This window comes from Elephas maximus, chromosome 15, assembly GCF_024166365.1.
Source record: "Elephas maximus indicus isolate mEleMax1 chromosome 15, mEleMax1 primary haplotype, whole genome shotgun sequence".
NCBI lineage: Eukaryota > Metazoa > Chordata > Mammalia > Proboscidea > Elephantidae > Elephas > Elephas maximus.
Window position 1 is genome coordinate 2,283,279 of NC_064833.1, and position 27,315 is coordinate 2,310,593.

At 58.9% G+C, this 27,315-nt stretch overlaps 1 protein-coding gene across 3 annotated transcripts in view; it reads right to left on the reverse strand.

Annotated features, from left to right (window-relative positions):
* The window catches only part of ADGRB1 (adhesion G protein-coupled receptor B1), a 91,438-nt gene that overhangs the window by 28,881 nt on the left and 35,242 nt on the right, over window positions 1-27,315 (reverse strand). For all 3 annotated transcript variants that reach the window (XM_049854098.1, XM_049854097.1, XM_049854096.1), the window contains exons 14-18: window positions 25,735-25,878; window positions 25,018-25,093; window positions 24,748-24,850; window positions 23,035-23,078; window positions 3,346-3,487 (exon numbers count right to left, since the gene is read on the reverse strand). In XM_049854098.1, the coding sequence (XP_049710055.1) occupies window positions 3,346-3,487; window positions 23,035-23,078; window positions 24,748-24,850; window positions 25,018-25,093; window positions 25,735-25,878 (509 nt within the window). The remainder of the gene's footprint in view (window positions 1-3,345; window positions 3,488-23,034; window positions 23,079-24,747; window positions 24,851-25,017; window positions 25,094-25,734; window positions 25,879-27,315) is intronic.

Consider the following 27,315-nt stretch of genomic DNA (forward strand, 5'->3'; position numbering starts at 1 on the left):
CACCCTGGTCACACACTGAGCACCAACCTAAGTCACATACTGATCCCTGATCCCAGTAACACTGAGCCTTGACCTTGGTCACAGGTTGAGCCCTGATCCTGCTACATGCTGAGTCTGATTCCTGTCTTACTCTGGCCCCTGACCCTGATCACACACTGAGCCCTGACCCTGGTCACACACTGAGCCCTGGCCTAGGCTACACACTGATCCTTGATCCCAATAATTCTCTGAGCCCTGACCCTGGTCACACAATAAGTCCTGATCCTGGTGACAAGCTGAGCTCTGACCGTGGTCACCTGCTGAGGCCTGACTGATCCTGGTCATACAATGAGTCCTGATCCTGGTGACAAGCTGAGCCCTGATCCTGGGCTAAGCCCTGCTCCTGGTCACCTGCTAAGCCCTGATCCTGGCCACCTGCTGAGCCCTGATCCATCACTCACTGAGTCCTGACCCCGTCAGGCTAGGAGCGATTTCACCAAGCACAGAAACAATAACAACTGTTCTCTGCAGGCTGTTTACTACAAGACGGCGAGGCTGTAAATACATCACCTAGTTCAGGCCCCAGCACAGCTCCAAAACAGGTGTGACTCAGAGCATTACCTAACCTTCCTGAGGCCGTGGGCCAGGCAGCAGCACAGTGGATCTACACCCCACGTGCCTGGCGCCGTGGCCAGCTCCTGAGGGGCTGTCTGGGTCTCGTTTCCCTCACTCCGTGCCTCCCGCCCAGATTTCATCCTCCAAAGCTCTGCACGGCAACTGCCAGTTCAGGCCCTTGTCTGGACCCACGTCCTGGAGGTCCACTTCATACTCTGGACCCACGTCCTGGAGGTCCACTTCATACTCTGGACCCACGTCCTGGAGGTCCACTTCATACTCTGGACCCACGTCCTGGAGGTCCACTTCATACTCTGGACCCACGTCCTGGAGGTCCACTTCATACCCTGAGCTGCCCCGCAGCCGCCTCCCACAGGCTGCTCCGGCCTGCGTCACACCCCCACTGCACCCGTCTACCCTGAGGTGCCCCGCAGCCGCCTCCCACAGGCTGCTCCGGCCTGCGTCATACCCCACTGCGCCCGTCCAGCCCCCACATGGCCAAGGCAGGCAGCACCCAGGTCTCCTTGTGCCAGGCCCTGCTCACCTCTGGCCTCCTCCCTGCCTGGTCTGCCTTCGCACCTGCTGGGACCTCTCCAGAACGCCATCTCCACTCACCCCTGGCCACCCCTCACTCCAGTCTCCACCACGGCCCCCCACTGCCCTCAGGATGAACATCAAGCTCTGCCCCTAGTTCCAGCCCGGCCAGCAGCCCCTGCGCCCCACTTCTTCCTGTTCTCCAGGCCCTCAACAGCCACTTGCCCTCACCTCCTGGCAGCTTCTCCTCCTAGCCCGCCTTGCAATAAGTGTCACTCCTCCCCACAGGGCTTGGCTGCTGAACTCCTACTCACCCCTCAGAGCCCCCTCCAGATCGCCTCCCTGAGGACTTCTCTGCAAATCACCCCCAACAGGGAGGAGGGCTGCTGTGTGCTCCCGAGCCTCCCCTGCAAGCTTCTCCTTCCAACCTGGATGCCCCAGGCCTGTCTGAGAATCCATCTGTTATGCACCCACACTCAGACGGGTCAGCACACCGGGATGGATGAGCAGTCAGTGCTCGGTGGCTCCCCTTTCCTCTCCATCCCCAACTGCTCTGCGTCTCGGGTCACCTGGGTACCCCTCACAGGGGCTGGAGCTGGCAGGGACAGGAGGAAAGGAGAGGAGGGCCATGGGGCCCTGAGGGCTGGGTGATCCCTGCTCCCAGCTCTGAGCCCATCCCCGTTGAGGGGGCCACGGGGGAAGGGAGGGCTAAGTACCACCCTCTTTTACAGACTTACAGACAGGGAAGCCAAGGTTCAGAGAGCCAGGCCTACCCTCCGTTTCACCACTAGCGGGTGGCCCTGTGGCCACGGTGAGCCCGTTTTCTTGGCCTCAGCTGCCTTGTCCTGCCTTTGAGAACGCTGACACAGATAGGTCAGGCTGGCGTGGGGCGCCCCAACTCCCCCAGCTACGCAAAGCCTCAAGCCCTTTACCGGACGCAGAGGCAGCAGAGGCTGTACTCTGTCTGCCTCTTCCTGGTGGAACAGCCTCAGTTTCCTCATCCTGAGGCACTTCTCAGGGTACCTGATATTCCCTGAGAGGCCCTCTCAGCACCCAAGCCCCTCAGCTTTAGAGAGTCCCGAGCGGCAGCCCCTCACCCACCCAAGGGCCCCTGGCTGAACACATGGTCCACGCCAGGCCTCCTGGGGCTTAGCCAGGTGGGGGGTGGCCAGGACCTGTCCTCTCGGTGAGGGTGCAGGGGGAGTGTCCTTAGAGATGCCTGGAGTGGCCTTCTGCGCACCACCCCCTGGAACAAGGGCCAAGCACCTCACACCCCCAGGGCAGTGTGGTTGTGACTCTGGTGGCCACGACCCCCCAGTGTGCCCTCCCCACCTGCTGCCAGTGTGGACTCCACACCAGCTCTGGGCTGAGGGGCTCAGTGAGTGAAGACCCCTGCCCCTTCCCTCCTCCGCAGGCCAGTGAAGGCCTGCCCAGCACAGGGACCAGGCCTTCCTGTGGTTGCTGGGGGCAGCTCAGCCCTGGGCAAGGGGGCCCACAGCCCCAGTGGGCTGAGCCCAGCACCCAGGGCCCCAGGCAGTGAGCTGGCCCTTGATGCCGTCACCATGGAAACTGGCAGCCCCCACAAGAATCGCATGAACAAAAAGGAGGCCCCTGAGATGCTGGGGCCTTCCCGGGGAGGGTGGCTGACCTGGACCAGGCCCAGCAGCCTCTGCCACTCCGAGGCCCCTACCTGGGGATGGGACCCCATCCCTGGACCAGGCTCCACTTGGGATGGGTGAGGAAGAACTCTTAGGAAGGTGGCCAGCTCTTCCATGCCGCGAAGGGCCGTTGAGCAGGTGATGGGATGGCGGCCCTACATGCTGTCCCCCGGCCCCAGGGCTTCAGGGCCTAGCCTCCCCAAAGAGGATCAGATCTCTCCAAGGGCCCAGGCTGCAGATCCGAGGAAAGTGGGGCTCTCTGGGGGCGCCTGGGATTCACCTGACAGTCACTCTGCGGGGTCCCGGGCCTGTCTCCCAACTCCGCATTGCTTCGCCAGCTCCCACCCACCCTTTCCAGGGGGTCCAGCCACTGCCACCGGCCATGGGCAGCTGCTGGGCGCACGGACCCCTCCAAAGAAGGATGGGTTCTCCCCGCAGCCAGGCCCCCTCCGCGCACCGGCCAGCCTCGGGCCACCGTCCCGCCGCCCCCGCCGCCCGCCCGACCTTGCGCCCTCCCGACGGGCGGGCCCTTGTCGCGTCCACCCGAGCGGGGTCTCACCGCGTCGGCGCTGAGCTGGGCTAAGATGGCGAAGGTGGAGAGCCGGTCACAGAGGCAGCGCGTCCGGAGGGCGTCGAGGGGCACCGTGCGGCAGCCGCGCCACGACCAGGGCCCGAGCTGCGGGGGGGCGGAGGGGGAGGGGCTGGGAGGGGCGGGGCGGAGAGACAGGGCGCGGGGACAAGCGGCAGCGTGAGTGGCGGCGGCGGCGCTGGAGACGCGAGCCGGCCCCTCGCCGCCCCCCGGCCCGGCCCCTGCGCGCCGCACCTCGGCCCCCGTCCGGCCCTGGCGCCCCCATCGCCGCCCGAGTCGCGCGCCTCCGCGCCCGGCCGCGCCGCCGGAGCAGCCACCGGAGAGCGACTGGCGGGCGCGCGGGCGGGAGGGAGCGGGGGGCGGGGCGCGCGGCCCGGAGCCGGGCCCCGCCCCCATCGCCCCCCACTCCCCCCGGAGCCGAGGGCGGGGGCGGGGCGGCCCCGAGCGCGGGCGCGTGGGTGCACACGAGCCGGGAGGGTGCGGGCCCGGTGCGGCGCGGCGGCCGGGGTGCCGCCGCAGCGGGGTGAGGGGCCGCTCTGCTCTCTCCTGCCCCCACCACCGGGGCGCGGGCGCTGGTGACCTTGGGACGGCCCATCCCCCACTCCGCCCCCAGGCTGTGTCTCCCCGTCTCCGCCAGCGCATCTCCTGGGACAGAAACAGCCTTCCCTGGAGGCGGCCAGCTCAGGCTGTTCTCTGCCAGCAGCCAGAAAGTTCCACCGCGGGTCTGCGCTAGGCCCGTCCTGCTGTCTAGAGGCCCCGGTTGCGCCCACTTTCATTTAAGTCCAGGGCTTGTTAGGTTCTGGCCTACCGGGCATTCACTGCAGGCTAACCGGCCTCCCCCTGCTCCTCGGGCTCGTGGTCCACACCCGCCCACCCTGCAAGGCAGCCCCCTGCCCAGACACTTGGAATCTCCAGCCCTCACGGACCCACTCTCTTGCATCGGAGGCGCCCAGTCTCCAAGTCCTGCCCCAAGGGCCCTGGGTCTGCCCGTCTGCGCCGGTGGACGGGCTTCAGGCCGCTCAAAGAGACAAGCTCGCGCCCTGCTTGTGGTGTGTGTAGAGAGAGAGTTTGAAACTCACTCGGGACAGGGGGTGGAATACGACCACGCCGCTCCCCAGCGGCTTTGACTCCACCTCCTCCCACCTTCTCTGCAGTGAGGGTCCTCCAGGAGTCTAGCCTTAAGCCTTCATACTACAGTCTCAATCATTCCCAGCCTAGGGCAGGTTTACCCCCTCCCTCCCCCCGCCATGGAACTCCGAGGCCCCTGTGTGTGGTGGGGTGGGGGCTGAGCTGACTCCCTATGCAGTGCTCTTCCCAGCCCACCCACACAACCTCTGATAGACACCTGGGTTCTGGCACCTTGCACCTTCTGAGTGTGTGACCTTGGGAAGCTACCTGCCACACCCTTCAGCTTCCTTCTCTCTAAAGGGGGGGTGGTATTCAGAAGAGAAACTAGGCTGACGCACCCAGCGCCCCAGATCTCAGTATCTGAGAGCCCCGAAGTCATCGCTACTGAATGTGGGGTGTTATACAACCTCCTCCTTCTTAGCAACCAATGACACTGCAGAACTTTCCAAGCTTCCCCCCCCACCCCGCCCCCCGGCCTCCAGAATCCCTGTTGGTTCTTCCCTCCTCAGTCTCCCTTCATTTTTCAGAGGAGGAAAATTGAGGCCTGAGGGGGGCAAGAAATGCCCAAAGTCACAGAGGCAGAGCAGGAGGACAGCCTAGGAGTCCTTAGGCTCTGCAGGGCACTCCCCTTCCCTCTCTGGGCCTGTCAGTTCACCTGTGAGGTGCAGGTGAGGGGAGCCATCTTGTCCCAGCATTGTGCCCTGAGCCCAAGGAGGCCAGCGTTAGAGGCCCTGAAGCTCATTCTCCATAAAAAAAGGAATACAGAAGTAGGCAGGAGCTACAGAAGAGCCCCAGAGCTTCAGCCTCTTTTATTCCTTGTACCTTGGCCCATCTGAGCCTCTCTGCCTCCCCCAGAGCCTCCAGGCTTAACCAGTCACAGGAGGGAGCTGGGACTCAGGGCAGTGCTGGATCACATAGGCAGCAGAGCCGGGCCAGGTCTGAGGCACTCGTCCCCAGGGGGCAGCTGACAGCATTGATCCAGCTACTGGAATGAGGCCAGGGCCTGGGCTGCACCAAGTGGCTCCCGCTCTCCCGGCCTGCCACTTGTGGGCACACAAGCCCAGGGAGGGGCAAGGAGGGGGTCTGCATTATCAAGCGTCAGTCTCCTGTACCAGGCATGCCCCCCACCTCCTTTCTTTCCCCAGCACCCTTACAGGGGAGAAGCCTGGTGCCCACGACCAGGGGGCAGGCCAGGCACAGAGGCCCTGGGGCGTGAGGGTGTATGTGGTGGAGCCCAGCTTCATCTCTAGCTCCGCTGGTGCCGCCCCCACCATGCCCTGGGGGTGCCAACCTCATGCCGGGAAGGGGTGAGTGGGTGGCTGTGCCCCGTACTAGCAAGCCACCAGACACCAAAATGGCCAGGGCAGCCCAGGGAGAGGAAACCGATATGCAGCGCATCCAAGGAGGTGTCTGCATGAGGCTTCTCTCCGGGGGGGGGTGGAGTGCCCCGCCAGCCCTGGTCAAATCCCGCTCTGCCTCCAGTCCCGGCCTCCTCTTCCAAGTGTGGGACCCGGAAACGAGGTCTCTTGCCAGCCCAAAGGTTGCCGGGAGGATGCAGGGTGGCGGGGGGCATCACTCCTGAGGCCTGAGGTGGGGGAGCCAGGCTGGCTGGGGCCAGCATTCTGGCATGTTCCCAGGCCCACTGGCCAGTCCACAGGGCGCCAGGCCAACTGCTGCCCGCCCCTCCTGGGAGCACGCCAGCCGAGTTGAAGGGGCCTGGCCCTGCCGTGGCCACTAATTAGCTTATCTCCTGGAGGCGTGCCAGGGCAAAGGGCCTCTGCCCACTCTGCTGAGGGGCCAGTCCAGGGTCTGTTCTTGCCACCTTAGGCCTCTCCATGCTGTGGGGGGCACAGGGAGATCCCTTCCTGGTCCACAAAACCAGCTGCTCGGGCTGGTGGCCTAGAAGGTGGTAGTTGCTGGTAAGACATCCACCAGACCTCACCCAGAGCTCGAACCTGACCCCACGCCAGCGTCCTCCTGGCACAGGGTCCCTCTCCCCTCTCCCCTGCTCCTCACTAACAGCCGCTTCCGTGGTGTGCTCAGGCCTTTCTGTGCACTTGGTCTTTTAACCTTTAAGCTAAGCTTCTGGTCTATCTTGTAAATAAACTAAGAATCAGAGAGGTAGTGCGATTGTCCAGAGCCACACAGCAAGACAGCAGGAGGACCAGAACTTCCTGTATACCCCTCCTCTCCAGGCCTACAGCAGCTGAACCACTAGACTGAATACCAGACCTGCAAGTGACCTTCGAAGACCAGCTAGAGGCCCAGAGAAGACAGGTGGCATGCCTTGAACCCCATCCCAAGCCAGGGGAAGAACTTGATCGGCAGAGGCTTGCCCAGGTGCACTTGACCTTGGCCAAGCCTGGTCTTTAGCAGAGCAGGTGAACGAGTGGCCCTGACCCAGGCCTCTGTTTGCATTTCAGGCGTACCTTGCCTGGGGAAGCTCAGGGAACCACCAGCCCTCTTCCTATAAACAAGACCTGCAGAGAGCATCCTCGTATACTCAGGCCCTGAGTCACAAGGTTGGAAGTTCTTCCCCAAGGCTAACTGAAACCCTTCCTGCTGCAGGATGCTGCACCTGCTCCCATCTCGGCAACATGGGCAGGCCATTCCCTTGCACACAGTTCTTGCACACGGTGCTGCTGCCACACGTGGGAGACCATTTGCCACCTCTCATCTAAGCTACAGAAACTTGGACTATCTGGGCCATGGAGCCAGGCCCCCCACTTGGTCCCATGCCTGAGGAATCTGGGTCAGTGACACCTGCTCCTGCAAGGATTTGGGGCAGTGACTCCTCCCAGAACTCAAAAGGGCAGAGGGGCCAGGGCTGGAGCAGGAGCCCTCCCTGCCTGAGCACGCACTGGGCTCCCAGGGCAGAGCTTCTCCATCAGACAGGGGGTCCCAGGGCAGGGCTGTGCCTCTGCCACCAGACAGGGGCTCCCAGGGCAGGGCTGTGCCTCCCCCATCAGGCAGGGGCTCCCAGGGCAGGACTCCTCCATCAGACAGGGGCTCCCAGGGCAGGGCTGTGCCTCCCCTATCAGACAGGGGCTCTCCAACAGGTCCAGCCACTCCTCACCCTCTGCAGGTCATCAGTCACCCCCACCACAGGGACTCCAGCCACTCCACTTCTGCTAAGGTCACCAATGACCTCTGTGTCACCAAACCCAAGGGACAATTTCCTGTCCTTTCTGCTCAACATCTGAGCTCATCCACGCCTGACTCCACACTGGGTCAAGGTCTGGCCCTGCCTTTCCCTTGAGCTCAAGCTGCCTGCCCTGGGTAATGGGGACCAACCTTCACCCTGTATGCTGTTCATGGAGACACTGAGGCCTAGGCTCAAAAGAGGCAGTAGCACAGAGGGTGCCCGCCATGTGCCCTCACTGAGCCAGGCCTCCTCTGCATTCATGAGGCCTGCGGGCCCAGGAGGCAGTTGCTATTATGAAACTGTGTGCTGTCAGGGTCCCCTGGGAGATGATGGACTAATTCATACTCAAGTGTGAATGACTCACAAGAATTCTTCCCACACTGCAGAAAGAAAAGCCTCAAGTGGGCACAATGGAGGACTTCGGATGCTGGGCAGGGAGTGGGCTTTGGGGAGCCCTTCAAAATGTCTCTGCCTGGCCTTCAAGATCCTTCTTTCCTGCCTCCAATCCCTGCCCCATCACCATTTCAGGTGCAAGCCCCGCTTAACCAGCCTCCCTGCATTTGCTTACAGCTCCACCCCACTGGAAGTGCCCACCTCCCACAGCACCTACCAGCTTCTTAGCTGTAGAGCACAGCCTCTTCCAGGGAGCCTGCCCAGATTACTGGGCTTCCCACCACCCTCCTGTGAACACTGCCTGGTGTCCTGCAAACACTGGCCCAGACAGAACACTGGTGACCACGATACACACGCTCTCCTGCCTCTGCGCCCGGTCCTAGCCAGTCCTTCTAACCTGATGTCCTCCTGCTCCCTGGCTGATTCAGCCTCGTCCTTCAGGGCTCCCCTTAACGACTGCCTCCTCTGGGAAGTCCCCCTGGCCCTCTCCATGTACCCCCCCATCTCACCCACAGAGCTTCCTTGTCTCTGCTGGCCCTCCGAGTGGCCACTCTGAACCCCAAAGGGCAGGCCCGTGTCTGCTTCCCCCATCGGGTCACCCCTCCCAGCCCGGGGTACAGTGCCTCTGGCCCTGTGAGGACCTTGGTTTTGGTGACCCGTGGAACCTGGGATTCAGACACCTGCCTGGCCTGAGTCTTGTTGAGTTCCAGCTGCCAGGTTAGACCTGCCTCCTTGGGCCTGTGTCCTGCCTGTGGGGCCACCCTGGGAGCCTCCCCCAGCACTGATGGGCCAGGGCATTGGGGCAGCTCATGTTCCCCACCGAGCCAAGATGCCTATCTCCTTGTTCCTGTCGGCGCCACTGTGCCCTGAGTCAGGGCTTCCCGTGCAGGGCAGACCCCAGCTGGAAACCTGGCCCTCCCCAGGGCCAGGCGGCTCTTCGTCTGACTCCCCACCCACCTGGGCAAGGGGCACAAGGGCCCAGTGCAGCCTGCCAGGCAGACCGCGGCTCCTGGAGAGGGCAGGGTGCTGGGCTCCCCATCCTGCAAGGCGGCCGTCAAGGGTAGAATCTGGGGTTCTCCAGGCCCCACTCCACCTGCTAACACCTCCCAGGAAGACTCCCCCCTGCCCCGGAGGGCCCATGGCCTGTCACCTGCCCCTGCCAGTTGGGGGGCCGACTGCTTGCCTTTTCCCTACCCCTCACCCTCCAGCCACTGGCACCCACTGGAGGGTGAAGGGTTGGCATGGTTACTCATCAGCAAGCACCTTGTTGGCCTGCCCTGTGCCCACCCTGTGGGCACCTCCAGCCCTCTCAAGTGAACTCCCCTGGCTTCAGCAAGTCCAAATCCTCACCACCACCCTTCAAGGCCAGCCCAGTCTGACTTCCCCAAAACCCCACCAGAATGTGAGGACTCAGGCACCCTTCCCTCTGCTCTCCGATACGATTCTCCCACCCACCCTGGCTGGCGTCTGGTCGTGTCTGTGCTCTTTGGCTCCTTCATGTGCCAAGGGGGTGGGCCCTGGTTCCCTAGGGTGAGGGGTGGGCTGCAAATTCCCCTAAGAGATGAGCCTATCACCAACACCACCTTAACTGTCACCACAGCTTCCGTCCTCATAACTATCATTGAAGCCGTCACTACCACCAACACCTATAACATCATTGCCACCGCCAGCATTACCACCATCATCAACACCATCATGACACCGCCACCCATACCACCAACATCATGAACATCACCAACATGATCACCACCACCAGTTACCTAGTGCTGCCATGACAGAAATACCACAGGTGGATGGCTTTAACAAAAAGAAATTTATTCTCTCACAGCTTAGGAGGCTAGAAGTCCAAATCAGGTGTCAGGTCTAGGAGAAGGCTTTCTTTCTCTGTCAGTTGTTGGGGAAGATCCTTGTCATCAAGCTTGCCCTGGACTAGGAGCTTCTCAGTCCAGGAGCTTCGGGTCCAAAGGACACACTCACTCTGCTCCTGGCACTGCTTCCTTTGTGGTATAAGATCCCTCTGTCTCTCTGCTCACTTCTCTGTTTTACATCTCAAAAGAGATTGACTCAGGATACAGTCTAATCTTGTAGATTGAGTCCTGCCTCATTAACATAACTGCCTCTAATCCTGCCTCATTAACATCATAGAGGTAGAATTTACAACACATAGGAAAATCACACCAGAGGACAAAATCACACAATACTGGGAATCATGGCCTAGCCAACTTGACACACATTTTGGGGGGGACACAATTCAATCCATAACAATCACCACCATCATCAATACCACCATCAATACCACCATCATCATTACCATCGCCACCACCAGCACCACCACCACCGTCATCAACATCACCACCACCACCGCTATGATCATCAACATTACCATCATCACCACCACCATCATTACCACCACTACCACCATCATCAACATTACCATCACCACCACCATCATCACCATCAATACCACCGCCACCAACACCACCACTGCCATCAACATCACCACCACCACCGTCATTATCAATACTACCATCAGCACCACCACCATTAACACCACCGCCACCATCATCAGCATCACCATCACTACCATCAACACCACCCTGCCATCAACACTACCACTGCCATCAACATCACCACCACCACCGCCACCATTATCAACACCACCACCATCATTATCAATACCACCAACACCAGCACCATTATCACCACCACCACTGCCATCACCACCGCCACCATCAACACCACCACTCATATTATCAACATCATTAACATCATCAACATGATTGCCACCACCACCATCAGCAGCATTACCATCATCACCATCACCATCATCACCACCATCACCACCACCATCACCATCGACATCACCAACACCGATACGACCTTCATCATCAATGTCACCATGAATGCCATGAACACCACCACCACCATCAATATTGCCACCACCATCAACAACACCATCACCACCACCGGCACCATCAACATCGTCAACACCGATACCACCTTCATCATCAATATCACCATGAATGCCATGAATACCACCACCACCACCATCAACACCACCATCACCACCACCGGCACCACCATCAACATTGCCACCACCACCAACACCATCACCCATATCATCAACATCATTAATGTCATCAACATGATCACCATCGCAACCACCACCACCATTACCATCAGCATCATCAACACTACATCACCACCACCACCATCAACATCACCACCATCACTACCACCACCACCACTACCATCAACACCACCATTATCTCCTTCCAGAAGGGCACTGCAAGGTCACTTCAGCCAGGTCTAACCCTGGCAAGCATCGCCACCACCCTGACCTTCAGGCCTCTTGTCAGGGCTGGGCCAGTCTGGACAGGACAGGGGCAGGGCACAGGGTAAGCACTCGACAGAAGGGCCTGGCACAGGGCAGGTACCCAGGCAGCATCAGCTCTCTTCTTCCACATCCCACTCCAGTTCTGCCTCTGCCTAGTCATCCCCAAGGCCTGGGAGCTCATCCCTTTCTAGTCCTAGAAATGAGTGGGGGTTTGGGCAAGGGGAGTAGACGAGGCCCCCAGGCCTGAGTGCCCGCCCCTTCAGCCCTCTGGCTCTCTGCCTCCTGACTCAGACTCTCGATGAACCACTTGTCCCCTGCCCCCCAAGCCCCCTCTACTCTGGGCCTTCATGCATGCTGGGCTTTGGGCCTGGGGGTGGGGTCTCTACTCCCCTCCTGGCTATGGATTCCTGCTCATCCCTCGTGGCCAGTGGGGGCTACTTCGGGTAGGGTTGGGCAGAGAGGTAGTGGGAGTGCTGACAGTGGGAGTGGTTGCAGGGTGAGTGGTAAAGTGCTGGCGGATGGGACAGTGACAATAAACAGTAATAAGCTGCTGTGGGGGGGAGCCTCCCAGTGGCTGTACCCACAGCCCCAAGCCAGGCAGTGCTGACACCGCCTCCTGCCAAGCCTCCAACCCTCTGACCATGCCGAGGGGAGACGTGGAGGCCTAACCTCCCCTACCCAAGCCGCCTCGCCCCACCTCCACCTGGTGAGATCAGGGATCCCCGAATCCCCCACCCACATGTCTCCATGGAGACAGCACTCACCCTAGGCCTTGCAGCCCCACCTGCAGGCAGAGACCCACACTCACAGGGACCCGCAACACACACCTGCAGGCCAAAGTGTGATGCTGCAGAACAGGTCAGACAGCTACAGGAGAGGGGTAGGATGGCACAGAGCAGGTACAGGACAGCTCCACACAGCCGCCCGAGGCTCCTTGTCACAGGCCCAGCCCCATACTGCACGGGCACGCTGTCCCCAACACTAATGTCTGTCACGCCCCCACCTGCACCAGCACGCCCCCCAGCACTAGGCCACTATCTGCAGTGGCCATGGCATTGCCTGGTGTGGCTGGCAGTACCTCCAGGACTGGGAAGAGGGCAGACACTGTCTCTACTGATGACATGGCCCTGTAGTGGGGGGCACTCATCCTGTCCCCTGTACAGGCAGGACACCCAGCATGGCCAGAGCCAGAATCCCTGAGCTGGAGGAAGGGGCTGCCCGGTCCCACTGACCCAGCCATAGAATCCTGCAGAGCCCCGCCCTCAGGACACGTGGGCCCAAGCCTGCACCCCAGCGTGGGTGAATCTGTGACACGCGGGCAGATTCTGAGCCCCCAGCACGCTGTCCTGGCCCTCTCTAACCCCATACAGAGAGTAGGCTCACCAGGGTGAGGTGTCCCTGGTGGGGGTCCTGCTGGGTGGGGTGGGAGTTTCTGGATGGTAGGTGTGGGAGGCCCCTGAGGGCAGGCCCTGTTGCCCTGGTCAGACAGAAAAGGTATGCTCAGGGAATGAATGAGTGAGCCGAGTGGGTGAATGAAGGAGTCCAGTACCCAGAGGGTCAGTGGCCCTCCCAGGATGGGCCACCTTCAAATGGCTTTTGCTCATTCTCTAAACAAACAGCTTCTGGTCCTGGACTAAGCTGACAACACCCGGTCCTCCCTCAGGGGGCTGGGGTTCCGCTGAGGGGCAGACAGGGACCAGGGTCGCTCAAGTTGGTATCAGAGCCTGGGGAAGCAGGTAAGATGGGAGGCCCCTGGAAGAGGACATGTGGTCTACACTGACCAGCCAGGTGCTAGGGACTGCAAGCAGGTGGGGCCCAGCACTGGGGGGTAGGTCTGGGGAGGGGTGGGGCCCAGAAGGGGCAGGGAGACATTCATGGCCACTCACACTCAGACCACCCTGACCTCGCCACCTGAAGGCTCCCTCCAGCCCCACAGCCTGTGGGCGGCCAGCAGGCCTGGCCTTGGAAGCCACTTTTAGGGTAAGGGAACAGAAGGCCAGGAGGGGGTCCACAGGGGGCTGAGTCCAGGGCTGTGGGGAGGAGGGGAGAAGCTGGCGTGGGGGAGGAGGGGAGAAGCTGGGGTAGGGGAAGAGGGCAGAAGCTGGGGTGGGGGAGGCGGGCAGAAGATAGGATGAGGGACACAAACTGGGGGGGGCTGGCCTCCTCCCCTTTCCCAGCTCCCAGCTCCCAGCCCCCAGAAAGGCTGGGGAGCAGAATGACCACAGGAACTCCTGGGCCCTCCTTCCCACTCGCTGACTCACTGGTGTGAGGTCCCAGGCCCTTACAGGCACCAAAGAGGCTTCTGTGTGGGGCTGGCCCCTACCCCCTCCTCTCATCCCCCTTTCCCATGGTGTCTTCCCCCTCCCCGTACCCCCCGCCCCCCGCCCCCCCCCCGCTTTCCCCCATTAGGAAGGCCAGCCAGTGTGGGGAAATCAGGCTGGGAACCGGCCTGCTGACAGCAACCTGGGGATCTTGCCAAGTCTCCCTTCCGTTTGCCCTCCTCGGCCGGCCTTCCCCCTCACTGCCCTCTCCTAGGAAACTGGTGCAGGGGTGAGGGAGGGGACGAGGCTCTTAAAGGGACCAGGACTGCACGTGGGCAAGGACCCCAGGGAGGGGTCAGACCTGGGTCCTGAGCCTCCCTCCCACTTGCCTGGGCTCTCTGTGTATCCGGGGCCAGGGGTCAGCATGAGCCAGGTACAGCCTAAACTGCAGTGATGCACTGGGGAATCCTGGGCTTGTCGGAGTTCTCTGGGCCTCAGTATCCTTGGCTGTAAAATAAGCTAGTAGAGATCACCACATGGAGAAGCTTGGTGAGAGTAAAGCAAGGCACACCTGAAGGTCCTGGCAGGGGTCAGGTTTCAGGTTGGGGTCTGAGGGAGTGTGCGGCATGTCTCTTTACACACTGTACCCTGCACTGGGCAGTCTGGTCTGCTCTGCTGACACAGGTCCAGAAGAGGACCCTGTGGGGCTGAGTATGGGTGCTGAGAGCCAGCTAGTTAGGGGACACTCACCAGGCAAATAAGAGCCTGCTGCAGGACTTCTCAGGGCCTTTGCACTTGGTGCATACGTGGACTGGGGGCACATGACTTGACAGGCAGGGACCCTGCCCTTCCCGGGGCCCTTGTAGGTCTGGAGCCTGGGGTCACACACTGGAGAAAATGTTGCTGTAGCAGAAGGAACACCTGCAGGGAGGGTGGTAGCCCTGTGCCCTGGCTTTATACTGGACCACCTGCCCGCTCACCCCAGCTATACCACTTTTCAAGTGAGGGAAGAGCAGGTGACCCACAAGGATCCTGCCAGCTCTAACTTTCATACTCCAGGCCAACTACAGGTTATTTAATACAAAGAATTCAAAAACACTGCATTTTGCAACCTTCCATGTGCGAAAGAAGAGCCCTGGTGGTGCAGTAGTTAAGAGTTCAGCTGCTAACCAAAAGGCTGGCAGTTCGAATCCACCACATGCTCTCAGGAAACCCTATGGGGCCCTTCTACTCTGTCCTATAGGGTTGCTATGAGCTAGGCTTTTTTTTTTTTGTATGTGTGAAAGACACGGAGCTTAACTCCCAGCGTGTGTTTCTGGCCTTCAGCAACCCCATCATCAACCACTGCATCTGTTTCTTCACCAGTATTCATCCATCCATCCATCCATCCATCCATCCATCCATGCTCCATCCATCTATCCATCCATTCATCCATCCATCCACCTGCCATCCATCCTCCATCCATCCATCCATCCACCCATCCATTTGTCCATCCATCCATTCATCCATCCACCATCCTCTCTCCATCCATCTCCATCCATCACTGTCCATCCATCCATCCATCCATCCATCCGTCCGTCCGTCCGTCCGTCCGTCCGTCCATCCATCCATCCATCCATCCACCCATCCATTTGTCCATCCATCCATTCATCCATCCACCATCCTCTCTCCATCCATCTCCATCCATCACTGTCCATCCATCCATCCATCCGTCCGTCCGTCCGTCCGTCCGTCCGTCCGTCCGCCCGTCCGTCCATCCATCCATCCATCCACCTGCCGTCCATCCTCCGTCCATCCATCCATCCACTCATCTGCCTCCCCATCCATTCACCTCAACCCATCCATCCTTCTAACCAGTCTCCCACCTTTTCCCTCTTTTTACCTGATCACTCTTCTATCTATCCACTCATCTCTAGCCATCTACTCACCCTCCCATGCACAATCCACCTACACATCCACTTACCCATCTATCCTTCTGTTACAGGTTGAACTGTGTTCCTCCACAAGACATGTTGAAGTCCTGACTCAGTAGCTGTGACTTGACCTTGTTTGGAAACCAGGTCTTTGGAGATGTAATTAGTTAAGTAACCATGAGATCACAGGGGAGTAGGCTGGACCATAATCCCGTATGACTGGTGTCCTTATAATAAGAGGAGAAGAGACATAGCCAGATAAACACACAGGGAAGAGAATGTTATGTGACAGCAGAGGCAGAGACTGGAGTGATGCATCCAAGCCAAGGAATGCTGGGGGCCACCAGAAGCTGAAACTGACAAGGAAGGATCCTCCTCTAGAGGTTTTAGAGAGAGCATAGCCTGGTTCACATCCTGAATTTAGACTTTTAGTCTCCATAATGGTGGTAAAATAAATTTCTGTTATTCAAAGCTACCTGCTGGGTGGTAATTTGTTTCAGCAGCCCTGGAAGAGTGATATCCCACCCATTCAGTTGTTCACCCATCATCTACCTGTTGTCCATCATCCACACATCCATCCATCCATCCGTTATCCACATATCCATCCATCATCCACACATCCATCCATCCATCATCCACACGTCCATCCACCCACCCATCCATCATCTACTCATCCATCCATCCATTGTCCGCTCATCCATCCATCCATTCATCATCCACACATCCACCCATCCATCCATCATCCACTCATCCATCCATTATCCGCTCATCCATCCATCCATCCATCATCCACACATCCATCATCCACACATCCACCCATCCATCCATCATCCACATATCCATCCATCCATCCATCATCCGCTCATCCACACATCCATCCATCCATCATCCACACGTCCATCCATCCATCCATCATCCACACATCCATCCATCCACCCATCATATGCTCATCCACACATCCATCCATCCGTCCATCCGTCCGTCCATCCATCCATCCATTACCCACACGTCCATCCATCATCCACACGTTCATCCATCCATCCATCCATCATCCACACGTCCATCCACCCACCCATCATCCACACATGCATCCATCCATTCATCATCCTCTCATTCACCCATCCACCCATCATCCACACATGCATCCATCCATCCATCATCTGCTCATCCATCCATCCATCATCCGCTCATCCACACATCCATCCATCCATCCATCATCCACACGTCCATCCATCCATCATCCAAACATCCATCCATCATCCACTCATCCACCCATCCATCCATCATCCATCCATCCATCCACCCATCCATCCATCCATCCACCCATCCATCCATCATCCACACATCCACCCATCCATCCATCATCCACACATCCACCCATCCATCCATTATCCACACATCCATCCATCCATCCACCCATCCATTCATCATCCACTCATCCAACCATCCATCCATCAACCACACGTCCATCCATCCATCATCCACACATCCACCCATCCATCCATTACCACACATCCATCCATCCATCCATCCACCCATCTATCCATCATCCACTCATCCAACCATCCATCCATCATCCACACATCCATCCATCCATCATCCACTCATCCACCCATATATCCATCAACCACACGTCCATCCATCCATCATCCATCCATCATCCACACGTCCATCCATCCATCATCCACACATCCATCCATCACCCACACGGCCATCCATCCATCATCACACATCCATCCATCCATCCATCATCCATCCATCCATCCATCATCCATCCATCCATCCATCATCCATCCATCCACCCATCCACCCATCCATCCATTATCCACACATTCATCCATCCATCCACCCATCTATCCATCATCCACTCATCCAACCATCCATCCATCCATCATCCATTCATCATCCACACGTCCATCCATCCATCATCCACACATCCACCCATCCATCCATTATCCACACATCCATCCATCCATCCACCCATCTATCCATCATCCACTCATCCAACCATCCATCCATCATCCACACATCCATCCATCCCTCATCCACTCATCCACCCATATATCCATCAACCACACGTCCATCCATCCATCCATCCATCCATCCATCCATCCATCCATCCATCCACCCATCCATCCATCATCCACTCATCCATCCATCCATCCACCCATCCATCCATCATCCACTCATCCATCCATCATCCATCCATCCATCATCCACTCATCCACCCATCCTTCCATCATCCACCCATCCATCCATCATCCACTCATCCATCCGTCCATCATCCACATATCCACCCATCCATCCATCATCCGCTCATCCACCCATCCATCCATCATTCACACATCCATCCATCATCAATCCACCCATCCATCATCCACTCATCCACCCATCCATCCATCATCCACTCATCCACCCATCTATCCATCATCCACTCATCCACCCATCCATCCATCATCCATCCACCCATCCATCCATCATCCATCCATCCATCATCCACATATCCACCCATCAATCCATCATCCGCTCATCCACCCATCATCCACTCATCCACACACCTATCTTTTCAACCAGGGCCATGGATTATCCACCCACCCACTCATCCACCACTTAATCCTGCACCCTGCATCCATCATTCATTTCCACACTTACAACCATGAATGTCCTCACCCAGGCAGTGCTTGGTTCAAGGGGTACAGATGTGACTGACAGGCCACCACAGCCCCCTCAGCAGGTGGAGATACACCTGGCTGAGGTATGGTACAGGATGCGCTAAGGTATTTGTAACCCCTGATGGTGTGAACATTTGGGAACTCTGCAATCCTCCTTTGCCTTTTCAAGCAGTCTCAGTGCCACTGATCAGGCTGGTCTAGGGAGGGAGGGGGTCCTTGAGCCATGATGCCAGGCCAGGGTGCAGGGCTGGGTGGCCTGCTGTATCTGGGCCAGAGAGGGTAGGATTTGGTCCTGTGACTGGTGGCTGGGATGAGGGGCCTGCAGAGAGCTGACAGTGTTTACAGAGCACTAGCAGATGTCTCAGTGTGGGCGTTGAGCCCATGCATGCAAGTGTGTGCGTACAATGTGGGGAGCAGGCTGAAGGGTCTGCAGTGGTGGGTGGGAGTCTCTGACTCATTCTTTCCAAGAGTGACTGTGTCATGTGGTCGAGTGTCACATGTGGCTGAAAGAGAAGGCCACCCTGCAAGCATATGGCATGAATAATGACGAGTGAACATGCACAGCCATCCCAGCTGAGACACAGGATCAGGGCTCAGTGTGTGACTAGGATCAGGATTGTGTGACATCAGAACCAGGGCTCAACGTGACACCTGGATCACGCTGAGTAAGTGACCAAGATTAGGATTCACTGTGTGATCAGCGTTGGGCTCAGTGTGTCCTGGGTTGGGGTTTAGTGTGTGATTGGAATCAGGGCTCAGCGTGACACCAGGATCAGGGCTGAGTATGACCAGGATCAGGGATCAGTGTCTGACTAGGATGAGGGTGCAATCATGGTTCACTTGCAGATCAAAGTCATGGAGCTAAGAGATCACTATTTCTCATTTGATGGTGACTGATGGCTCTTACTCTCAAACCTCCCCCCACACGCGCAATTCCCCCACGGACACGTGGGTTCACAGGACCCTTTCTCATTGGCTCACATCAGCACAGACTGCTACCCCTGCACACTGGTGGAAGCAGACCACAGGCCCTGCTCTGCGGCCCTGTGACGGGTCAACTGGGAAACATGGAATTGGCCACTCCGAGTCAATGCACGGAGTCCCTGGTGGTGCAAACAGTGAACACACTCAGCTGCTAACCAAAAAGCTGGGGGTTTGAGTCCACTCAGAGGCGCCTTGGGAGAAAGACATGGGGATCTGAAAATCAGCCACTGAAAACCCTACGAAGCAGTTCCACTCCAACACACATGGGGGCACCATAAGTTTTCTTTTTTTTTGTATTTTTGAGCAGATTCATAGAGTAAGGAGCTGCCCCCAACACTTTGAAGGACGGGCCATTGGACACAGAGCAGAGGGAAGGCGAGGGGTGGAGGAAGGGTGTCAAAGCCCGTGCTGCCCCCGTCAGCCTCTCGCCCTGCCCTCAAACCCCAGGCTGCCCTACTTGGCCTCAGCCACAGACACCACCAGCTGGGAGCTTTCAGCTGGATCCCCGCCTCTCTGGGGGCCTCACAGAGAACATGTCAGCCAGCTCTCAGGGTGGCATGGAGGATCAAACATGGGAACACGTGTGAAATGCCCCCAGGGTTCATCTTGGTCACAGGAATGGCTGCTGGCAACATCCCTCTAATCCTCGCTGCCCTGAGCCCCAGGCCCCACATCCCTGTCTGCCCACACGGGGCTTCCACCCCCGCACCTGAGGCCTGGTGGGCCTGAGAGAGGAAGGGTGGACAAACCCTGGCTGACACGGAGCCCTGCCGGCCTGACCCAGCGCGCTTGTTACCCCTCCCCAACTCCTTCCCAGAAGCAGACTCCTGGCCAGAGACTGACAGCTGAGGCTGGGGCAGGGGTCACCCACAGTCACAGCCCCAGGGCCCACACAGCATAACTTCCTGGGCCACAGCCTGAGCAGCCAGATCCCTCACAGCCTGCTGCCGTGGGTGGGGCACGTAAGAGACATGTGTCATACCTTTTTGGAAAGCCACTTAGTGTCAGGAGCCTAAAACCCTCGGGAACTTGATTCCACGGGAATAACCAGAAACATGATGACGCTGTGCATTCAGAGACACCGGCTGTGCTGGGACACACCTTGGTAGGAAACGGGCTTGGCAGGGGGTGGGGGGAAGTGGCACCAGCAGGGGCTACCCCCTAGGAGCTGCAGGCGGCCTTTGAATAGCCCGGGAAGGGGGGGTCCTGGGTGTGGGGAAGACCCTGTGCTGACATTTCGGGCAGCTGAGATGCCACACATGTCTGCAGGGCTGGCTTGAGTTGTTGTAAGCATGAAGGGGCTTTTGTTCTTGCCTTATACTCCCCATTTTTTCCTGGTTTCCCATTTGTACAAAGATCTTGTGCCACTTGCAAAACCCAAAGAAAATCAACCAACACCACCAAAGCCAGAGAGCCTGTTTCCCAGCTGCGGGATCCACCTCACCTCTCCCCAGTACAGGCCCTGACCCCGATCCCATCCACACAGCCCAGATCTGGGCAGGAAGGGCCCATGGGGTCTGCTGTTCAGGGGAGTGAAGTCATGAGGCGCAACCCTGCACACTCCCACCTCAAGGTCTTTGCGCTGGCTGTTACCTCTGCCAAGACGCTTGTCCCCAACATCATGTGCTCAGTGCTGGGATTGTCAGGCCTCTACTCAAACGACACCTCCTCAGAAAGGCTTCTATGAATGATCTGAAAAGCACCTCACCCCATCTGCCACTGGGCCTTGCTAGCCCTGCTTGTGGCTCATGGCAAAACCCGACACTGTCACGCTATTTCTTTCTGCTTTATTGCCACTCCCCACTGGAGGGGGTCCCTGAGGGCCAGAACCTCCTACAGCAGAGCCTTGTCAGTGCTCAGAAATCATGTGGTGGGTGGACGGATGGGTGGATAGAGGATGGATGGATGGATGGATAGAGGGTAGATGGATGGATGGATAGAATATGGATAGATGGGTGGTGGATGGATGGATGGATGGTGGATGGATAGAGGTTGGATAGATGGGTGGTGGATGGATGGTGGATGGATGGATGGATAGAGAATGGGTGGAGAGATGGTGGATAGATGGATGGTGGATGAATGGATAGATGGTGAATGGATGGATGGATGGATGGACGGATGGATGGACAGATGGTGGAAGGATGGATGGTGGATGGTGGACGGATGGATAGATAGATGGTGAATGGATGGATGGATGGATGAATGGTGGGTGGATGGATGGATGGATGAATGGTGGATGGATGGATGGTGGATGGATGAATGGTGGATGGATGGATGGTGGATGGATGGATAGATGGGTGGTGGATGGATGGATGGTGAATGGATAGATGGATGGTGGATGGTGAATGGTGGATGGGTAGATGGATGGTGGATGGATAGATGGGTGATGGATGGGTAGATGGATGGTGGAAGGATAGATGGATAGTGGATGGATGGATGGTGGATGGATGGATGGTGAACGGATAGATGGATGGTGGATGGTGAATGGTGGATGGATAGATGGATGGTGGATGGACAGATGGATGGTGAATGGACAGATGGACGGTGGATGGATAGATGGATAGATGGATGATGGATGGATAGATGGATAGATAAATGGATGGTGGATGGTGGATGGATGGATGGATGGATGGATGGATGGATGGATGGATGGATGGATGGATGGATGGATGGATGGATGGATGGATGGATGGATGGATGGTGGATGGATGGTGGATGGATGGATGGAGGGAAGGAGGGAGGGAGGGAGGGAGGGAGGGAGGGAGGGATGGATGGTAGATGGATGAATGGATGGATGGATGATGGGTAAAGGGAGGGGTGGATGAATGACATTCTCATCCCCAACAGCTCCTGACACTCCACAAATTGGCCCCATGATCCCTCATTGTCTACCCTCTGCATACCCTGCACCCTTGCCTTACCCTGGCCCCCTGCCCTTCCTGGCCGCATCTCACATGCCTCCCTGTACCTTCCAACACACACACTTTTGCTCACACTGTGCCTTTGGCCTGAAGCCCCTTCTTCACTTCTCTGCTGGGCACACTTGTCTTCTTCCAGTGTCAGCCACTCAGGGAAGCCCTCCCTGACCACCCAGGACAGTGCCAGGGCAGTGAGGGGAGTGACGATGACACCAGCTCCTTGATCCCACCCTCCCCATGCACACCAAACCCCATGGGGTCCAGAGCCCGTGGGGTGGAGGCTTTGTCCCCATCACGCCCCCTGGCCTGTGGCAGACTGCCGCCTGGAATCCCGACCTCCTCACCTCTGGGGCCCTCACACTCTTGGCCTTTGGACAGTCTCTTCCTTCTGCCTATGCTGAAGGCCCTCCCCACTCGCCCCTTCGCTCTGCTGCAGCTGGGGGACAGTCCCCATCACAGCCCCCACCACTGCATGGACCCTTGCTCACAAGGCCTCTGGAGGCTGAGAACCCCACCCAGATTGTCTCCACTGTGCTTAACGAGAACCCGTGCAGTGACTATTGGGTCCCAGAGCCCACCTCTCATCAGTTTCGCCCAGTCTCGATCACAGCCCCTGCTGCCCACCTGCTGTGGCAAGGCCAGCTCCTCCAAAACACCAGGATGCTGCCTGCTTTGGTGGGGGACATGGGGCGGTCTCTGCCCCATACCCCCTCTTCTGCCCTGAGCTGTGGACATCCGCAGGAGGGGGTGGGAGGCGAGGATGGTGGACTCTAGGCTGCCTCAGGCCCAAACGTGGGCAGCGAAGGGCAATGCGAGTGCTCAAACACATGGGGGACAGCGCACGAAACCAAAGCCTGTACTCCCTCCCGCGGGTCAGCCTCCCTGAAGCCCCAAAGCAGTGAACTCACACGTCCGTCTCGTCCCACAGGATGCAGGTCTGGTTGGTGGTGCCCTGGAAGGAAAAGAGGGGAGTGGGGGTCAGGGCCACTGTGGCTTGACGGCCCCTGCAGTCCAAGCGGGGCCAGAGATGCTGCCTGGTGTGTTGGGCGCTCTGCCTATGTCCAAGAGACCTGAGGATCCCTGTCATAAGCTACCAAAGTTTTACAAGCAGGAAACCAAGGCTCAGGGTAGGCCTGGGTTTCCCGGCTGTAGCTTGATCCACACTCCTCAGCTGCTGGGAGGCCTGGGCAGGTCCTGTCCTCTCTCTGAACCAGCTTTTCCCCACATGATGGCAGAGCCACAGTGGTCACTGAAGCCATTTAAACCCAAGGCCCTCCCTGCTGAACACAAAGTGGGGAGATGGAGGAGGGCCCCAGGTGGCCCCGAGGCTACAGGAAGCACCTTGTCCTGATCAGATGCCCCATGGTTGTACTAGCTGTGTCTGAGAGGGTGGCCTGCAGGAGGTCTGGGGTCTTTGCCAACACTTACCCCGTGCCCCGCTGGGCCCAAGTATGGGGCAATAAGGCAGCAGCAGCAAGGTCTGTGGGCACCTGCTCTGAGCATGAGGGGGTGTGGGCCAGTGAGTCTTCCCTCACCAGCCCCACCTGCTCCTGCTGATGAGGGGGTGTGCCAGGAAGGGCACAGTAGGGTGAGTGCCCCATCCAGGGTCACACAGTGGAAAGGGCAGAGCTGGGCTCTTCCATGGCTACCCACGGCCCTGGCTGGGGTACGAGTATCCCAGGTGATTTGCTCTCAGGCAACCCCTGCCCCTCTGACACCCAGTGGGCAGCCTCACAAAGCAGGGTCTGGGGAGGCAGCAAGAGCTGACCTTGGGGGGCAAGGATGCCAAACACAGGCCCACTGAGTCACAGCTGCCACCTCAGAGCCACCTGGGCCCACGTGCTAACCTGACCCAGGGAGGTAGGGCTGGGGAGAGGGGTGTCACATGGTGGCCTGGAACCTGGCCTGTCCAGGAGGGTGCTGGGAGGATGCCCTCGGTGCTAGGACCCAGGAGCCCTGCACGGTCAAGCCGTCTGCTCTGGGGGCTCCAACACGGCATCCCACCCCCTTCAAGCCTCAGCGGCCCCCCAGGAGCCAGGAGAGAGGGGGGTCTCCCAGGGGCCCGGCAGCTGGTGGAGTGAGGCCAAGTGTCAGGCCCAGGAGAGTGGACGGCAGACTCCGTTTCTGTGGAGGGGTAGACTTCTCCCCGCAGGACCAGTGGGCCAGAGCCGAGGTTAGAGCTCAGGTGGCAGGTGGGTTTCCTTTCCTACGTTGACCTCTGTGTGACCCTGGGCAGTTCTGGCGCCTCTGTGGGCCTCAGTTTCCCCACCTATGATCAGGGATGAGCAGCTTTCTCGCAGGGCTAATGTGAGAGCTGAGAAGTTAATGCCCAAGCATGGTGAGCATACCTGGACCAACAGAGCATGCTCACATGTGTGCGTGTGTGTGTGTGTGCGCACACGCCATGTGCAGGCATGTTCACCATGTGCAGGCACGTGTGCCATGTGCATGTGTGTACGCCATGTGCATGTGTGTACGCCATGAGCAGGCATGTGTGCCGTGAGCAGGCATGTGTGCTGTGAGCAGGCGTGTGCAGGTGTATGTGCTGTGTGCAGGCATGTGTGGCGTGTACATGTGTGTGCATGCACACACACACACGTGCGCACACACTGAACACTCACATTGTACATGTGTGCAAACTCGATCTCCAAGGGCGTGAGCAGCGAGCGAGGGGGGGGCTTCACGGTCACTGAGATGACCTTGGAGTTGAGGACGGTCGTGTTCCTGTGGATGGGGGGGGCAGAGCCTGTCAGGGAGTTTTCCCCCAGGCGCTTCTGGACGCCCACCTGGGCCCCTGCACCCAGCGTGCCTTGCCCTCCATGTGCAGGCACCCCAGCTCCTCTAGGTGCCCCTCCCAAGGACCAAGGCCACCCACCAGCCACGGTGCCCACCTCTGCAGGGCCAGGAAGCTGCCTAGGTTACGGTAGAGTACAGTGCCCACCACGAACACGGATGAGTCGTCAGCCTCTGAAAGAAAGACAGTCAGCTCCTCCCACCACTGCCCACCTGGACCCATGCTGACCCTACTTGGACTCCCTCTGACCCGCACTGGCTGTCCACTGCTGGCCCTTGTGTAAGGCGAGGGGCTGGAGGGGGCGGGCCTTGTGTGCCGTTCCCTTGAGAGTGGGCAGCTCACCCCACACCAGAGATGCTGCTCTGTGGTCAGAAGTTCAGGTGGCGGCCCAGGGTGCCTGCAGGCCATGGCTTCTCATCCAGCAGCCAAGCCACTTGCTGTAGGTCTAGGCTAGTCCCTGTCTCTCCCTGGGCCTCAGTTTCCCCCCCTGCAATGAGGCGGTCCCTTCGCCCATTCAGCAAAGATTGCCTGGGGGCCTGCTAACGTGGGGCTGCAGGCTGACACTGCATGGGCTGGCCCAAAAAGGCCCTACTTGGGGGGGATTCAGAGATGTACACAGAGAAGAAAAGGGCGACACCCTGGCTCTAGAGGGATAGCCAGGTTCAAAGGGAACCTCATCTGCCACCCTTCCCCCATGGCAGGAGCCCCCATCTGTCAGTCCTCCCACCGTGGCTGGAGCCCCCACCTGCCAGTCCTCTCCCCCACAGCCAGAACCCCACCTGCCATCCCTCCCACCCATGAGCAGAGCTCCTACCTGCCAGCCCTGTGGAGAAGACGCTCTTGGAGACAGTGACCCTGTCCTCAGGCACCTTGGCCCAGTCACCCGTGGCCCGCCAGCCCTTCATGGGGAAGCTGATGTCCATGGCCCTGCTGGCTGGGAGCTTGTGGATGCTGAGGACTGGGGTGGGTGAGGGGCAGTAGACGGACAGACAGACAGAGAAACACGATGAAGAGCTGGAGGGGCAGACCTGGAGGTGGAGCACGGCCACACAGGTGCACACGGCTCAGAGGGGTGTGGGAGTTGGCGCCAGCTCCCCCAAAGACCCAGGGCCTTGGTGATGCCCCAGCCTCTGCCGGCAGCCCAGCCTTGGCCCCTGGCTTGGACCCCTCTCCCCCTACCACACTGGCCCCTAAACAGGGTCCCCACTCCCAGGGCAGGTGCTGTCCCCGAGGCTGTGAGGCCACGAACAGGGACAGCACAGGGGAAGCAGGCATGGGCTGGGGAGAGTCTGGTCAGAGCTCCCAGAGAGCTGGGCCTTGGGCCTGGACGGGAGGCTCTGAGGCCCTCCTAGCCCTGAGAGGGCCCAGGCCTGGGCAGTCTCAAGGATAGCGTCTGGGAAGAAGCAGGCCTCGACAAGAGATTCCCGCTGCCTTCCCTCCAGACCACTCCCTGTGGGGCCCTGTCCCTGGGGTCTGGCCCCCTGAAAAACCTCAGCTAACCCAGGCCCAGCTGCAGGTCTCCTGAAGGACCAGCCCCGGTCAGCCTCTGCCCTTCGAATGCCCTTCATCATCCTTATTCAAAGAGGGCGCCCTGGCCACCTTGGGAGGGGCCAGCTTCCTATTACTCCACCCCTTGGCATCGCCCCCAGCAGGGGTCGCAGGGCTGCAGGAGGAAAGCCAGCCCCCTCCCGCAAGTGGGCTGCAGGAGGTGGGGTTCTGGGGAGAGAGAACAGGAAGAAGAAGGGGCCGTGGGGGATGAGGCTGGGCTGTGAGGCATTTTACTGACAGGTCCTTGGGGTCTCAGGGGACGAGGCAGAGGCCCAGGAAAGGGTTGAGCAGCAGATACCATGCATGGACCAGGTGCAGAATGAACAGGGACTGGGAGGAGCCCAGGCCGCCTGTGGCTCTTGGGGTGGGGGGCAGCAGGGACTGCAGCCATGTCTGCGTGTGGCCTGCAGGAGGCATAGGCTGTGCCAACACCCTGGGAGCCAGCCACCCAGGGACTTCCTGGACCCACCATGCGGCTGCACAAAGCCTCCCTTCTCTGGGCCATCTGCACCTTGCCTGGAAACAGGCCAGGTGTGGAAGGGGAGGAAAGGCAGCACCGAGCCAGTGTTGCTGGCCCTACCTGCTGCATGACCTCTGGATAGTGCCTGTCCCTCTCTGGGCCTGAGGCTCCCCACCTGTGAGGGGAGGGCTGGGCCTGCTGAGCTCTGAGACCCATGCTTCAAAGGCCGACAGTGGACGGATGCTCAGTCCTGGCCTTCAAATCTCCAAGAGCAGAGAGGGCGACAGGGAGGAGTGAGCCCCTCGTCCCTGGGGGAGTGCAAGAGGGCTGGCTGTGGAGTGGGGTTCCTGGATCTGACCCTGGGTTCAAGGTCTCTGCCTCGTCAGG